Source organism: Balaenoptera borealis (assembly GCF_965194805.1).
Source record: "Balaenoptera borealis genome assembly, chromosome: 6".
Taxonomy (NCBI): domain Eukaryota; kingdom Metazoa; phylum Chordata; class Mammalia; order Artiodactyla; family Balaenopteridae; genus Balaenoptera; species Balaenoptera borealis.
This window is the reverse complement of record NC_138863.1, coordinates 45,544,113-45,559,658: the sequence shown is the minus strand read 5'-3', so window position 1 is coordinate 45,559,658 and position 15,546 is coordinate 45,544,113. Positions and strand designations below refer to the sequence as shown.

Sequence of the window (15,546 nt, the reverse complement as noted above, 5' to 3'; positions counted from 1 at the left end):
TTCCTATGTCCTATAGATGGCAAATAATGATGTAATTAAATCTTCTAATTCACAGTTATAGTATCACTTTTTTACCTCTTTGTTGGTGGAAAATTGAATACAACTCTTTATCTTCAAGCTGGCATTTAAGCAAAAAATATTTCATTTATAAAATTTATTTTATAGGTCTTGAGGGTGAAATTTTTGCAGTCATAACAGCATTTTTGGAAAATGGAGAAAAGTAGGAAGAAAAATTAATTATCCATGTCTCACATCTGTGGATACTTCCTTAAAGTCTTCGTTGTATATGCTGACATAATTATGACAAAATACACTTGTAATTTTGTATGCTGCTTATTTCATTTAACACAATACCATTTTATCCATAAGAATTTTTTTTATTTTGTTAATAATTAGGAAAAACATAGAGAAAAATAGCAGTAATGGCTCCAAAGTTAGAAATAACATCAAAGTGATTGTACTTTTATCTAGTTTATATTAAAATTTTACTTGTCTGAGTTTTATCTTAGAGGAATGTACTTATTTTTAAAAGTGAATCATAAACTGTGAAAAATATTTTCTTTTCAGGCAAAACTCTCCATTGAATCATAACTCACTAAGTGAGCTTGATACAACATTGGTGAAAATATTTTATATGACAGAGCATACATGAAAGCTCTCCCTAAATCTTTATGTTTCCCAATTTACCACACCTAAGGTTTTCAGAAATTTTTGAAGAATCACTTGCTGAGTTAATGTCATAAAGAAAAAAAGGCAATCATCCATAGCCAATATTTTTTTAAACAAATTCTTTTTTTTTTTAAATTAATTTCTAGTACCATTTTTATTTATTTTTTTATTTATTTATTTTTGGCTGTGTTGGGTCTTCGTTTCTGTGCGAGGGCTTTCTCTAGTTGTGGTGAGCGGGGGCCACTCTTCATCGCGGTGCGCGGGCCTCTCACTATCGCGGCCTCTCTTGTTGCGGAGCACAGGCTCCAGACGCGCAGGCTCAGTAGTTGTGGCTCACGGGCCCAGTTGCTCCGCGGCATGTGGGATCCTCCCAGACCAGGGCTCGAACCCGTGTGCCCCACATTAGCAGGCAGATTCTCAACCGCTGCACCACCAGGGAAGCCCACAAATTCTTATCTGATCATATTTTTCCTCCTTTTTCTTCTCACCTCTTTAAATCTTGTTCAAAAACTATTTCCCTTTAAAATTTCACTAAAATACACAAAATGACTTTGGCATCTTTTAACCATATCTAACATGATATTCATTAATAGAAGAAAGGCTACCCTATGTAGTCCATAAAGTTTATAAATGGGGATTACTATATTTCACACCAGTTTAGTGGTGATGGAAACGCAATGATACACTTGCTTCAATTTTGAAAAGGAGATATTTCATAATTAAATCGGTGGGAGAAATAATAAAAAGATTTAAGCTCTGTCTTAGATTGGGTTCCCTGGAAACAGACTCTATGGCAACTTATGTGAAGATTTACTGGGGAGTCATCTCGGGAGATACAGAAAGTCAGGTTTGGACAGAAGGAGAAGCTGACCCACATGCAACTGACATCGAGGCTTTGGGAAATCCTACAAGAAGCTCTGGAACTGAGATGGCCCTTTAGAGTTGTTATAATTCACAGTAAGAGTGATGGGTCTGTGTAACCTTGACTCAGATGGTCATTGACTCTGGGCCAGAACCTGGAAGGGGTGGGGAGTGGGAGAACCTTCTGTAAGGCAGTCTTAGTGATTGAAGGAAAGTTTTAATGAGGGGCATGGCTGTGAGTCCTCAGTAACAGATATTCCCAGGAGCTGATGCTTTGGCTTTGAAGAGAGGTTATGGGTGGAGCAACACATGATCCACTGGAAGCTCCTACTCCATGCTCATGTGAAATATAACACATGATCACTCCTTGTTAAGAATGTGCTGTCTAGAATAGATAAGTTGAACCCATATGAAATGGTACAAAAGCCTTCAGATGGTGAACAATTAAGTGCTAAATTATGCTGGGCCAACCATCTGAGATATAGGTAGTAGATGAGAAAAGGAATTAGCCAGTGGTGATTATATTGTCATAAAAGTCTTTAAGAAGATAAAACTTGAGTTGTGTAATAAAGAAGGGGAATAATTTTGGTAAATTGTGGCAAAAAAAGAAAGCCACTTTAGAGTAAGAAACAAAAAAAGAGGAGAAATCGAAGCAGGGATAATTATTCCATGCTCACAGGACAGTGAAGAATCCAGGCTACCTAAATCTATTTATTTCAACAACATTACTGAGCAATTATTAAATGCAAGGCTCAGAACCAAGTGCTCAAAAAGGTTCAAGGAGAATGAGATTCCATGAAATTTAGAAAATAACAATGTCACAAGACTCTACGTAGTAAGTTGTATTAGAGAGATCCAAGGCACTTAAAAAGGCCCAAGGAAGGAACCGTCATGTCTGCTTGGAGGTCCTCAGGAAAGGCTATGTGAAGTATATTTGGCAACTTATATTAGCCCAGTTTCAGATGAAGCATGGATTTCATGTGGTGGTGTAAGAGATAAGGCTGGAAGTATAGTCTGGACCAGAAAGCATAGAAGAGCCAGGTGACAGGTTTTTGTCTTTTTTTTTTTTTTCCTAATCTACATCTCAATGTAGACCCATATAAAGGTTTTCACTATTGGAAGGCTGCTACTTGAGGAGAGCCTTGAGGTCAAGGGAAGTGTAGTGAAACAGCATCAGATTTACAGAAGATGAAGAGATACCTACTGTGGAAGAAAGAAAGATGAATCAACATTTTAGGGAAGAAGAGGATGAGACTGAAGAACCTTGGCAAGGGATCAGAACATCTTTATTTTCAAAGACTAGACTGAGGAATGAGTCACAGAGTATAGACATAGTTGCTGGGAAAATTAGGTTAAGAGGGGACAATGGGGACAGCAAAAGGAGGACATCAGAAGTCAGGCAAGAGATGTTCCTATTTAACACAGAAGAACTCAGCGGAAAGTTACACAACTCCAGTCTTACTCACAGCTCTCTACGTGGCAGTTCACCACGACAGTGATTCCTTTGGAAGGGTAGCTGAACATGATAAAATGTGTGACTGTTTGGAGAATACTAGGTCAGGGGCAGTTAAGTAGATTTGGAAAGTACCCTGATACAGATGGTCGATGAAATCATCTGGCTCCAGAATGAAATCATTAGGGAGCAAAACTTCCAAAGGAAAGGGGAAAAGGACAGCATGGTGTGCCTGTGGTGGGAGGGGTTATGTGGAGAAAGCATCATCAAGCGTTGGATTTGGCATCCTTGGTTTTTAATGGTTTAAGAAAAGGAGGGTTTAATTTTGAAGGCTAAGGTTGTGATTAATTCGAGGGTTATGAGGAGAGAGAGGAGACTAAACAGAAGGAGGGTTGTCATTTGTGCTACTGATAAAAATGACTGGGGTCTGATTTTCAAATCTTGTCTTGAATTTAAACCACCTGGAAACTGTCGTCAGTGGCATCAGCAAGAGCACAGATTTGAAGGAGTGAAGGCTGTAACTGCTTGTAAGAATCCACAGGGCACAGCATTATGCAGAGAAACTTGTCAGATGTCTCAAGGAGGGGCTTGGACTGCATCTTGCTATCTGAATCTTTAGGGCTTACATTTGGACTACAGATGTCTTCAATTTCTTTGCATTTTTCTCATTAAAGTGACTAACAACTGTGGTCATTCTGTATCTCCAGCTGCCTTTCGTTATAAGATCTATCGCATAACAGTTTCAACTCTTGGGAAAATTGTTCACATTGCATTTCTACCTTCCTCTATTTATTACCATCTGAATCCACATTTTTTACTTCACATATGTGCAGACCAATTTCTTGTAGTATTGATGGCATTTAACCGTAATTGCTTATATATGTAGGCTTTTGTTACACACTCTTTAAATTGTGGTGAATCATATTCTTAGATAAAAATAAATGCACTCTTCATGTTTTTGTTTTTGTTTTTAACTTGTAAGATAGTCCCATGGCAAGGCATCGATGTGAATTAAATATCATTTGAGGTGTTTGTTGATGGCATCAAAATCAAATCCAGCAGAGAATTAAAAGTGTAAGTTGTATAGGATTATGCTTAATTAGTACAATTTCATCTTTAGGGATCCTTATTATAACAGTCTCACGGGTATCTTTGCTTAGATTGATTTTCAACCAGAATTTTCATCTTTCTTCATATTTCTTTCTATTGGTCTTCTTGAGTTTAGTCATGAAAGGGCAAAAATGAGAATAAAAACTGCATTATTGCATCAAAGGAGGCTTCAGGTAATCTTTTCCAAAGTTCATGGTTACCTTTAACAACCAAGTTTTGGGATCCTACAACTAAAAAATAATATTCCTAACTTTCCCCTTTCTCTCTTTTCCCCTTAAACTCCAGAGGTTCCCAGTGATCTGTTCTGGCTCACTACTCTCCTTTGACGTCCTTCTTGAGTGATCCCATTCCCACCCAAAGCTCTAACAACTCCTTGATGTGATGGCTCACATATCTTTAGGTATAACACCCACTTTATCTCCAGAGAGATGCTCCATACACACATCAGTTACATCCTCAGCCTGTTTCCTTTTCTATTCCCCATGTTAGTAAATGTCATCATCTTCCATCCAGGTACCTAAGAAGCCAGAAACCTGAGAATGATCCTAAATCTCTTGTTGTCTCACCCTCTCACTCTTTTTTTTTTTTTTTTTTAAAGCACTTTTCTTTTTTTTTTTTTATAGCTACTTTATTTATTTATTTTATTTTATTTTTTTATTTTTGACTGTGTTGGGTCTTCGGTTCATGCGAGGGCTTTCTCTAGTTGAGGCAAGTGGGGGCCACTCTTCATCGCGGTGCAGGGACCGCTCTTCATCGCGGTGCGCGGGCCTTTCACTATCGCGGCCCCTCCCGTCGCGGGGCACAGGCTCCAGACGCGCAGGCTCAGTAGTTGTGGCTCACGGGCCCAGCTGCTCCGTGGCATGTGGGATCTTCCCAGACCAGGGCTCGAACCCGTGTCCCCTGCATTAGCAGGCAGATTCTCAACCACTGCGCCACCAGGGAAGCCCTCCCTCTCACTCTTTCATCAGATTTTGTTGATTCTATTTCTTCCATCCCTTCAAGTCCATCTCTCTTTCTCCATCCTCAGTGGCATTGACTTCTCAGTCCCTGTTACTTTTTCTCCAAACTTGTTCTAACTAATCTCTCTGTTGTCAGTCTCGCTCACAGTAAAAATTCTCCCTGAGTATTGCTGCCGAGGTGATCTTTCCAATATGCAAATCACAATATGTATCTTCTTTGCTTAAAACTTCAGTATTTTGCAGTAAAGGTTCTATTGATGTTTTGGATGGTTCAGATTTTGTTCAAAGGGATTGGCTTGCATGCAAGATATTCAACATCTTTGGCCCATCCATAAAATGCTAGAATATTTCCCAACTGTTATAACCACAAACACCCGCCTCACACATATCCAAGGGTTCTCTAGAGAGGATGTTTACACTCCCAGCTTATAACCAAAAATAGTTGCCTAAAAAAAAAAACTTCTTCAGAATAATTTTCAATCTCTTTAGCTTGACATACCTTCATGGTACCTCTTTCTCCTTTAACTCCAAACAATCCCTTGTAGGCAGTCTACTGCCATGTCAGCCTGATTGGGATTCCCTGAACAAGCCACAGCTCTTAAGAACTGCATACCCTAATTTATGCTGTTCCTTATATCTGGTATGCCTTCATTGCTCAAGACACTGTCTTAATCCCTCACAACTCATTAAGAGAAAACCTTTTCCAGGTAGTCTTCCTTGCTCTCCCTCCTCTCCAAATCCCAGCCTAATTTAGAGGGCTTAGTTCTGTGGTTCCACTGTGCATACTCCATTTAGATCAGTTATAACCATGTATTTATTCAATTCAGTTGGTATATTGGTCTGTTTTACCCACGAAATGGTAAAATGGTAAAAACAGCATATAAAGCATGGAATGACTTCCTGTAGCATCAACTGGATACTACATTCCAAACAAAAAAACATACCAATATCCTTACATGAAAGACACAAGCAAGACATGCACTCACAACAGATTCTTAGGCTATAGTGTAAATTAATCGGCCACCATTGTGAAATTGGTTGTGTTATGTGAATTTTAAGTTCCATTCTATTTTATATTTGTATCTGCAATTTTTACAAATGATATTTTAAGTTACTCATCAACCGTTAAAATTCATAGTTCTGGAAGATCCCCAGTGTATCTTGTTCTTTCTCCTACCCCCAGATCACTTCTGGTGGCACTATCTACTCACATTTACAGGAACTCTAAGTAAACCAATTTGATAAAATGACTGTAACTATACTTTCCAAATCCAGTGGGATAAACAGACAGAAAGTGTATGTGAGTGTTTTCCTGCATCTTCTTTACATCTATTACAATCAAACATTTTAATATTTGTCAAATTCTGATAGATGAAATTTAATATCTTACTGTTTTGGTTGCAGTTTTTATTTCTAATGACATTATATATCTTCCACATGTTTATTGGCCTTTATTTTATGGCTTTCTGAATTATCTATATAGGATTTTGCACAATTTTGCTTTTTTGTACTGATTTTTAAGGGGTTTTATTTTGTAAGTAAAGTATACGAAGTCTTTTCTGTCATAGTTATTACAAAAATTTTCCCTGTTTAAACAAGCTCTTATGCATGCTCATTGAGTTTTATAATATAGATTTAAAATTCTAGAATCTCATATTTCAACATTTTACTTTGTTATTTATATATTTGTTTTCATTACCATTCCAAGATTATTAAACTACTCAAAATAATTTATGCAAATACTACATTTAGAGGTTCTTTAAAAAGTGAAATATTCAGTCCATTTGGGAAATGTCTTGGTTTAAGGACTAAGGAAGGAAACATTCTTTAAAATGATAAATGTCTATCAAGTAACTGTAACACCATTTATTGAATTAATGAGAATTAATTTAATTATACATTAAAAATATAATATAGACATGTATTTATATATTTATATATATAAATCTAATATAGATATATAGATTCTTGTCTAAATACTCTTCTTTTACCATGGTCAGTAGATTTTTATTATTTTTTTCATATCTAATAGGAAGAGTGACCCGTCTTTACTCAGCATGTCTGTTTTGGGGGGGATTCCTTATCACTTTTCTTGCATATTTTTGATTCCAATGAGCTTTAAAATGGTTTTGTCATACTCCATGCTTTTAAGATCCTACAGGGATTTTAAGTAAGATTGTACTAAACTTATATTTTAATTTAGGAAAAAGAATTACATTTTTCAAATACTGAGTTTCCCTATGTGAGAAAAAGGCACAATTATGCCCATTTAATCTTATTTTACATACCTTGGTCAAAAGTTATAGTTTTTTTTCAATCAGGTTCTATAAATGTCTTATCATGTTAGGTCCTTAGTGTTGTATGTTGTTATTGCCTTTGTGGATAGAATCATTTCTTCTGTTATGTTTTCTATCTAGTAATATGAATAGAAACAGTAATCATAATACAATAGTAATAATGAAATGTGCTTCATGCTAGTACATATATCAACTATGTATTCTCTAAATATACTTTTCCAGTTACACAGTAGATATTTTCTCATCATTCATTCAATGAATGTATTTTGAACAAACACAAATATCAAGCAGTATGTTGGATCCTTGTAAAGAGCCCCTGCCCTTATAAAAAATACAATTAATAGAGAAGACTAAGACTAATCAAATAATCATACAATTATAGAAAGCATCATAATTTGTGCTATAAGGAAAAAATACAAGGTGCCAAGAAAATTTATAACGGGGGATGTTATCTAACCTGGGAGGTAGTGAAGGGTGAGGACTCTAGGAGGATTTCGTGAGGATGCAGCATTGAACAGAGCTCTAAAAGATGAGTACTAGTAAACCGGGCAAAAGAAATGCAAATGCAGGTGGCCTTTGACAGGATGGGGAATCTGGCTTAGGAAATGGACAGAAATTCATTGTGTGTGAAGCAGAGAATAAGGCAGATGGTGGCAAAATGAAGCTTGAGAATTAGGCGGGAAGTCAGGTCATGCTGGAGCCTCATAAAGTTTAAGTATTTTTATCTTTATCCTAGAAGCTACCAGTGAAGCTTTTTAAGGATCTGTGTGTGTGTGTGTGTGTGTGTGTGTGTGTGTGTGTGTGGTGGGTGCATGTCTGTGTGCTGTGTTGGATGGTGGCGGAGAGTGAGGTGACATATTCAGGTTTATATTTCAGATTGATCGCTCTGGCTCTCCTGGGAGTAATGGATCAGAAGAGGGTAAGAATGGATGCCTGAAAACCTTTTAGAAGGATATTGAAGGAGCCCAGGTGAGAAATAATGATAATGTGAACTAGGATAGTGGCAGTGGAGGTAGAGCGAAGGGTATGGCCATAAGGAACATTTAGGAAGCAAAACTGAAAATACTTAGCAACGCCAGGGTTCTGGCATTGTAAGGGAGAGAGAGGTGACAAGAATGACTACCAGGTTTCTGGTCTGCCTAAATGGATGAATGACGAGGCTCTTGCCTGAGATAGGGAACATAGAACATAAATCAGCTTTGAGATAAAAGTATCGTAATTTTTCGAAACATAATGAGCTCCTAGTACTTCTGAAATCCAAATGAAGATGGTGAGTTAAACATTTACGCATGCATTTCTTGAGCTCCCAGGAAAGATTTAGGTTGTGTATATACATTGGAGCTATTGACATTAGATAGAAATGACATGGATAAAGCCGGTGATGAACGAGTATTGAGTGTGAGGGTAAAGAGAAAAAGACTGGTCCCTGGGGAATGCTGACATTTACATATTGAGTAAAATGATCATTGATAAAGGAGACTGAGAAGAAAAGCTGCTCTTGGGTAAGCCAGCCAGTCTGATAATAAAAAAAAATCATCCTACTGGCACGCCCCATGCTCCATAGTCTTTTGGTTGTCTTTGCAGCATCATTGCCTTGGTTTGCCACTGTTGGACCTCAGCCCCCAAATCAGCTTTTAAGAGATTATTCTTAGTCTCTCCTAAAATTTTCATAATTTCAAAGAAAAGTGTTATCTTGAGGTGTTCTTTTTTCATGGTGGGATAGGAACTCTAAGTGAGGTGGTTCCAATGATCATTTTTTTTTCCAGATTTTTCTTGCACTTGCTTTCTGCCATATAACAACATCGATGTGAGAAGAAATGTTCTCTACAATTTCTTTGAATCTTTTTTTAATTTAAAATAAGCTACATTGAAACTGGTTCATTTGCCAAATTTCGTGTTAGGAGTCTGGGACTTTTTTGGCATTGTGTTTTCTTTGCTATTTTTCTTCCTTTCTGTTAATTTGGGGAATTTTCATTTGTATTTTTAATAAAGTAATAATAAATTAATGTCACCATCCTCCCCAGCTGCAGATTATTTCACGTTTGATGATGCAGAGTTTGAGGTGTGTATTGGACATGAAGGAAAGAAGTACACTCGTCTAATGAAACCTATAGATCTGGAACAAAGGCAAGAAATTTGAGGGCTTCTGGAATGGTCTGGGACAGCCTTTTATTTGTAACATTCCTGAGGTTCAAATAAGAAGTGGTATTTCTATAGTTGAAAATTATTAGTGCTTTTGACTTAAGAGAATCACCACGTATTTCTGGCTCATCTAGCTGAACTTGTACAACTTGTATAGGTTGGACTTGGAGGAAGTGTTACTACAAACAAAACTCACAAATCTTTAGGTATATACATATTCAAATATTCAAAATCAAGATGTGGGGCTCAAATAATAACCAATTTGGGAGAAAACAATATTGTGAAATAAATATTGAAGGTAAAACTCTGAAAACATTTAGGCTAAATTCATATGTGATACACTGAGACATACGTTTTATTATCACAGTTTATTCAACCATGAAAAATAAGTTGCTTTCCTCTTGGTATCAATAGTCAGTACGCTGAGATTTTTAAGGGCATAGACAGTGATAATTAGTGTCGTGTTGCCTTTGTGAGTGATGCTGCAAATTGATTTTCTTTATAAGCCAGTGTCTACATGATGAAAGGTATCTGTTGTTTTGTCTTGTAAACAAATGGTAAACAAAGAATACCACAACACCTAACTTTTCACCACTGAAAACGAAATGGATCTAATATGTTCAAAGGAATTCCACGAAACGAAAACCATTGACATGACAAAAGCGTGCATTTAATTCAATGCTTTGCAGAGATACATGACTAAAGTTGTGTGCATGGCTTGTCCTTTGGGATGGTCCCAGCTGTTTATTTTTAAAGAAAAAATAAAAATGGAGCCAACAAATGCAATGAAGGAAAAAAAATCCTTGAGACATAAGGGGACCTACATGTTCTAGTCTAAGAAACATGCAAGTATTACAAAACATTCCAGATACAGCATGACAGATGAACAGTGAACAGGCACTGGGACAATGCTCCTTCTTTCAGAAACGGGAAGTGTAACAGTTATGTTTTCACAAATGGTATTGATGAAACCATCTTTATTTTTAAAGAATTTTATAGAAGGAATTTTAGCACCATCATTAAAGGAAAAATAATAATACATTTTAGCCCTGCCTATCTCCAGTCTTGGAATAATCACAGAAGCATAGCACCTTTTAGTATCTAAAATATAAACAAGACTAGTTAAGTCCATCCCAGCTTGTAGAGATGAGGTAGCTCATGCTAAGAAATGTTGGGTCATTTTTCCTATGAGAGGTCAAAGGCCAAACGTTCTAATTCCAATCATCAGATTTGATTAGAATCAGCTCCACAACTCTGAGTTTCTAAATCTTTTTCTTCATTATAGGCCTCAGGAAGATGAGATTGTACATGTGGAAGACTCTCAACTTTGGGTCCTGAACATTTGTTTTTAAAGTTATGTGGAAATTATTTAGCATTCTATGTTTTCTTAAACAAGAAAGTGCAAATGTATTCAATGGTATACTCATTTAACTTCTACCTATATTGATAGATCGAGTCAAGAGGGAAAGGTAGCTTTAAATTTGAATGAGAAAGACGTCTAGATTCACCACACTTTACAAAAATTTAGGATCACTTTTTTTTCAGAAATTCCATTGAATATATACTATTTTAACATTCCATTTAAGACAGTGAGAAACTGATATTTTTTTCATGGTTCCCTTTAAAGAGTCTCCATGTTAGTTATACAATATCAAGACATGCATCTGGGTTTCAATCACAAGGATAAACATTTTGCTTTCATTTTTAATTGATAATCTGGAAATGAGAGGTCACAAAAGGGCACTACTTTCTATTTTTCCAACTGCAGCCACGTGAAATAAACATGTGTTGTGGTTTTACATACCCCACTCTTTAAGCTATCTGCCAGGAAGAAAGATTTTCTTATAAATACTAAGCAACTTTGTCATTACATTGAAATAAATTGAAGAAAATGGAGATTTATTTATTCAAACAGTTTACTTTTTTTAAAGGTTGTCATTGTCGTTGATCATCTTAAACCTAAACTGCTTATTGAAAAATATTTTAAATCAATTAAAACTTGAGGATTGTAAGTAAAATAAATATTCTGAAGGATAAGGAGGCCAGGCACTTAAGACCATATATACAATGCTGATGCAGAATCAGCCATTACTTCAAGAGTCTCAGGATCAGCTTCAAACAGTCAAAGTCCTGTGAATGGTGGTGGTCACTGAGGGTCGGGGTGGTGCTCATTGTCGATGTATCTCGGCTTGCTTCACACAAAACAAACTGGCCCAACTTCGATGCCAAATTCTTGGTCTGTACTGCCGACATCCACAGGGGCAAGATCTATAATGGGCAAGCGTGCCACATTCTGTGTTCTATATTCAAAGATGGTCTTGCCCACATTTCCATTTCGTTTCTGGAATTAAATGGTACAACGGGTTAACAGCATATACAAATTATCCCAAAGATTTTGGACAGCAACTTCCAAACCAGCTTTTATAAGGTAAAAGCAATGATTTTTAGAGCACTATTTAAAAGTAAGAGCGCTGCTAACATAAAGTGAGATACTGGCATAACTCGCAGGCATTTCTCTCATTCTTTAAATTGAGAAAATGACCTTTATTCTTTTGCAGCTTCCCAAATGGTCACTAACAATACAAATTATGAAAGCCTTTTTGATTTTCACAAGTGAAACCATAATTCATCATTAAATATTTTCCTTTTTTATATCTAGATATGCAAGGGGGAAGACATATAAATCAGTGAAAAATATAAGGTAACTCAGATTGATTACATATTTTAGAATCAGGAAATTATAAGCATGGAATTGAGATTAAATAAACTAAGTAACTTGCAGGAGAACCAAAGTGAGTTTGCAAAAGAGCTGCAAGGATCCAGTCCTTTATTGTTTTGTATTAAAATCTCTACTGGTATTTCATGTACTAACACACATTCAAACTTATCCTAAGGAACAACTATAAACAAACTGCTGTTGTGTTTATATACAGGGTAAAAGTGCCCCCACCTCTAGTGCCAGGACAGTATTTTTAACAAAATGATTTTTTTTCTTCAGCCAGATCAATATGGATCAAAAGTACTTACAGAGCAAGTATCATGAAGAACTACGTATCTGAATCTAAGGTTTCCCTCTGCTTTGATTTCTAAGTCATTTGACCCTTTGAGAACCACAGCTTTCTTGAAGTTCTTAGCTTGATCATCCATGTATCCTACACTGTTTTTACAGATGTAAGTAATGTTCTGGGAGGCTTCTTTCGATAAAAGGCGCAAGAAGGTCATTTGAGTAATGGCTGCATTAGGTGACTGGTGGTCTCCATAAACAAACTAGAAAAACAAAAAGAGTCTTTGTTATACGTGTCTACCCCTCTTGAGTTCTTATGGTTGGACTAATAAAATTGGCACAAGACAGATTAACAGGAGAAAAAGAAACAACTTTAATTCAGGACACAGAGGTCTCATAGAAATGGGACCTAAGAAGTAGCCAAAGCAGGCAGCTTTTATACTTTTTAGACAAAAAAAAAAAAACAAAAACAAACAATAAATTTGAGAGGAATTGACAGGACAAAGAAACCTAGGTTTGGGTATGTAATTGGTAAGGAATTTAAAGTTTGGGCTTGGGTAGTAAATTAATAAGGAAGTAACAAGGTTTGTTTATACAGGCTTCTTGGCTCTAAATTCCCTGTCTCTGATGATAAAAATGTCTTTCTGTCCCCCAGTACAGGGATGGCACCTTTCACAAGGGAGATTTATTTCCTGCTTTCGAGGAGACAGAGAGCAGGGTCAAACTGTCCCTCTTGCATCAACCGTTACTCAAATAACTTTAATTCAAAATAATCAACATGCCACTGAATCATATTTTGGAGTGGCCTGCCCTGGGCCCCAATATATGTAATACTGATGAGTTTTATAGTGGTGTGTGTGTGTGTGTGTGTATGTGTGTGTGTGTGTGTGTGTGTGTGTGTGTGTGTGTATTGATTTCAGACAAATTAATTTTGAAGAGTATTACTTCTTTTGAAGAGTATTATTCTTTCATATAACAAGATATTCTACCTATATACATAAAAATATCTTAAAATTTCTATGAATATTCACAAATAAGAAGCTTTGTCTTTACTACCCCAAACAAGTGGTGATGAAACCAAAGATAATTATAACTCACCAGAGAAAGTTTAAGTATTTTAAAATTTGCTTCTCTATTTGTTTAAAAAAAAATCTTGAATATTACTTTTTAGAAGAAGTTATATACTTGGGCATAGGTTTGGATATTCAATCATGTAGCAAAAATAACTCACTGTTTTTATTGTTAATTATAATAAGAATTAGGACTTAACATTAGTATAAAATCTTTTTTAACCCGACTGTTATATACTTGTAGGAAATATGAAGTACGAGTTTTCCATTAGCTAAAACAAATAATCAAAAATAACTTCCTACAGGATATTTCCTACCCATCTTCTACTTTGAGCTTTATTTTCAATGCTCCTATATGAGCTTTTTACATAATATGTTAACTAAATTACATTTCACTTAGGTATATTTAAATTTTAAAATTTTCCTTTTCATTAAATAATGGTAGATTCTAGTATATCCTGCATATATCCATAATGCCCTCCTACTATGTTTATTATGAACAGGAGTTCTGAGAAAAGGTCAGGAGCAGAGTTGAGAAGAAAATTTCAGAGTTAGGCTGCCATAAAGAGATCTGGAATAGAATTAGAATCTAAACACTGGACCATGAAAGAAACATAGAGGGGACTAGACTCAGAAAAATATCAATACCATTTATATAATCATAAAAATGCCTTAAGTTTAAATAATACTACAAGGTTTGCAAAGTGATTCAATCATTACAAATAATATTATAGTAATTATCTAATATTTATCCATAACTTACCAAATACTAGATACTATATTAAGCACTTTATATACACACAGAAACTATGAGATAAATATTATTGCCCTCACTTTAAAATGGCAAAACTGAAGCTCCAAAAGGTTAAGTGACTTCCTAAGGTCCCAAAGTTAGTAAGACATCCAGGTATGAGTCACCTAGGTCTCCTGACGCTAAATATACTTCTGTCTTCCAACTATGGCAAGATCCCTTCAACTCTACTCCACAGTCAGTGTCATACGCATTAAAGGAGCTAATATGAAAAAATAATTACTTTTGTACATTCCATGAATGGGAAAATTATCATTCAAAATTTATGTTAATTTAATTCATAGTAATGTTTATGCAATGATACTATAGTTGTAACTAATGAGAATATATCACTTCAAAATAAACCCAGTCAAAAAATAATAGCACAGTCCTAAATAAATACAATAAATAATGACAAGCAATGAATACGATTTTAAGTAAGCATATTAAATTACCTGAGATCCTCTATTCATATCAAGACCATACCAAACAGGCTTATTATCAGGAGATTTGCTGGCCCACCAGGTTTTACGTGGTACACTGGATGGGTTTGCTGAAATACATGTTTCTCCTGTTTCCATGTTGCAGTAAACTCTGATTGCATCTTCAACAGATCCCTGGTTAGGATCAATCCAGTACTCACCTATTTTCCAAAATAAAAATATTTGCTAAATAAAAAGAACTTCAAACATGATTATGAGTCTCTAAAAGAATTAACAGAGGGTTTGAAAATATGAACTCATTGATTAAGGACTCTTTGAAGAGAGAATCGCAGTTAAGGAAACACTCTGCAGCTAAGGAAAAAGTAACTGTTATGCATTTGGGCCCTTTCTACATGCCAGGCACCTTGCCAAAAGGTACCTAAGGCTCAAAACACAAATGTGAAGAAAATATCATTATACCCATTTTACAAATGAGAAACTATACCCATTTTACAAATGAGAAACTATACCAAAAAGAGAGAATCCACAGTAAGTAAGCAGCTTTGCCAAAATGAACGTGTTCCCACTTAATTTGTAAAGCCAATATTTTAAAACAAATAATAATGGAATGTAATAAAATAATGTATTCAAAACTATGAATAAAGTAAGTAAATGAGTCAAGCTACAATTAGAATGCTATGAATTTTCTCACTGGCTCTATTTAGAATTGATCTTCTCATGTAGAAGAGATCCTTGAAGCAGGCTATAC

General features: G+C 35.6%; 1 protein-coding gene and 1 long non-coding RNA gene across 2 annotated transcripts in view; one reads left to right on the top strand and one right to left on the bottom strand.

Moving 5' to 3' along the window:
• Positions 1-1,880: 1,880 nt before the first annotated feature.
• Positions 1,881-11,014, top strand: LOC309631276. Its single transcript, XR_014246170.1, has 2 exons — positions 1,881-4,649; positions 5,033-11,014. It is a non-coding gene; the product is annotated as an uncharacterized lncRNA (long non-coding RNA).
• Positions 10,140-15,546, bottom strand: part of COL5A2 (collagen type V alpha 2 chain) — a 143,462-nt gene continuing 138,055 nt past the window's right edge. Inside the window, exons 51-53 of the mRNA XM_082397309.1 lie at positions 14,811-14,998; positions 12,519-12,758; positions 10,140-11,832 (exon numbers count right to left, since the gene is read on the bottom strand). Coding sequence (XP_082253435.1) covers positions 11,686-11,832; positions 12,519-12,758; positions 14,811-14,998 — 575 coding nt within the window. The 3' untranslated portion in view covers positions 10,140-11,685. The remainder of the gene's footprint in view (positions 11,833-12,518; positions 12,759-14,810; positions 14,999-15,546) is intronic.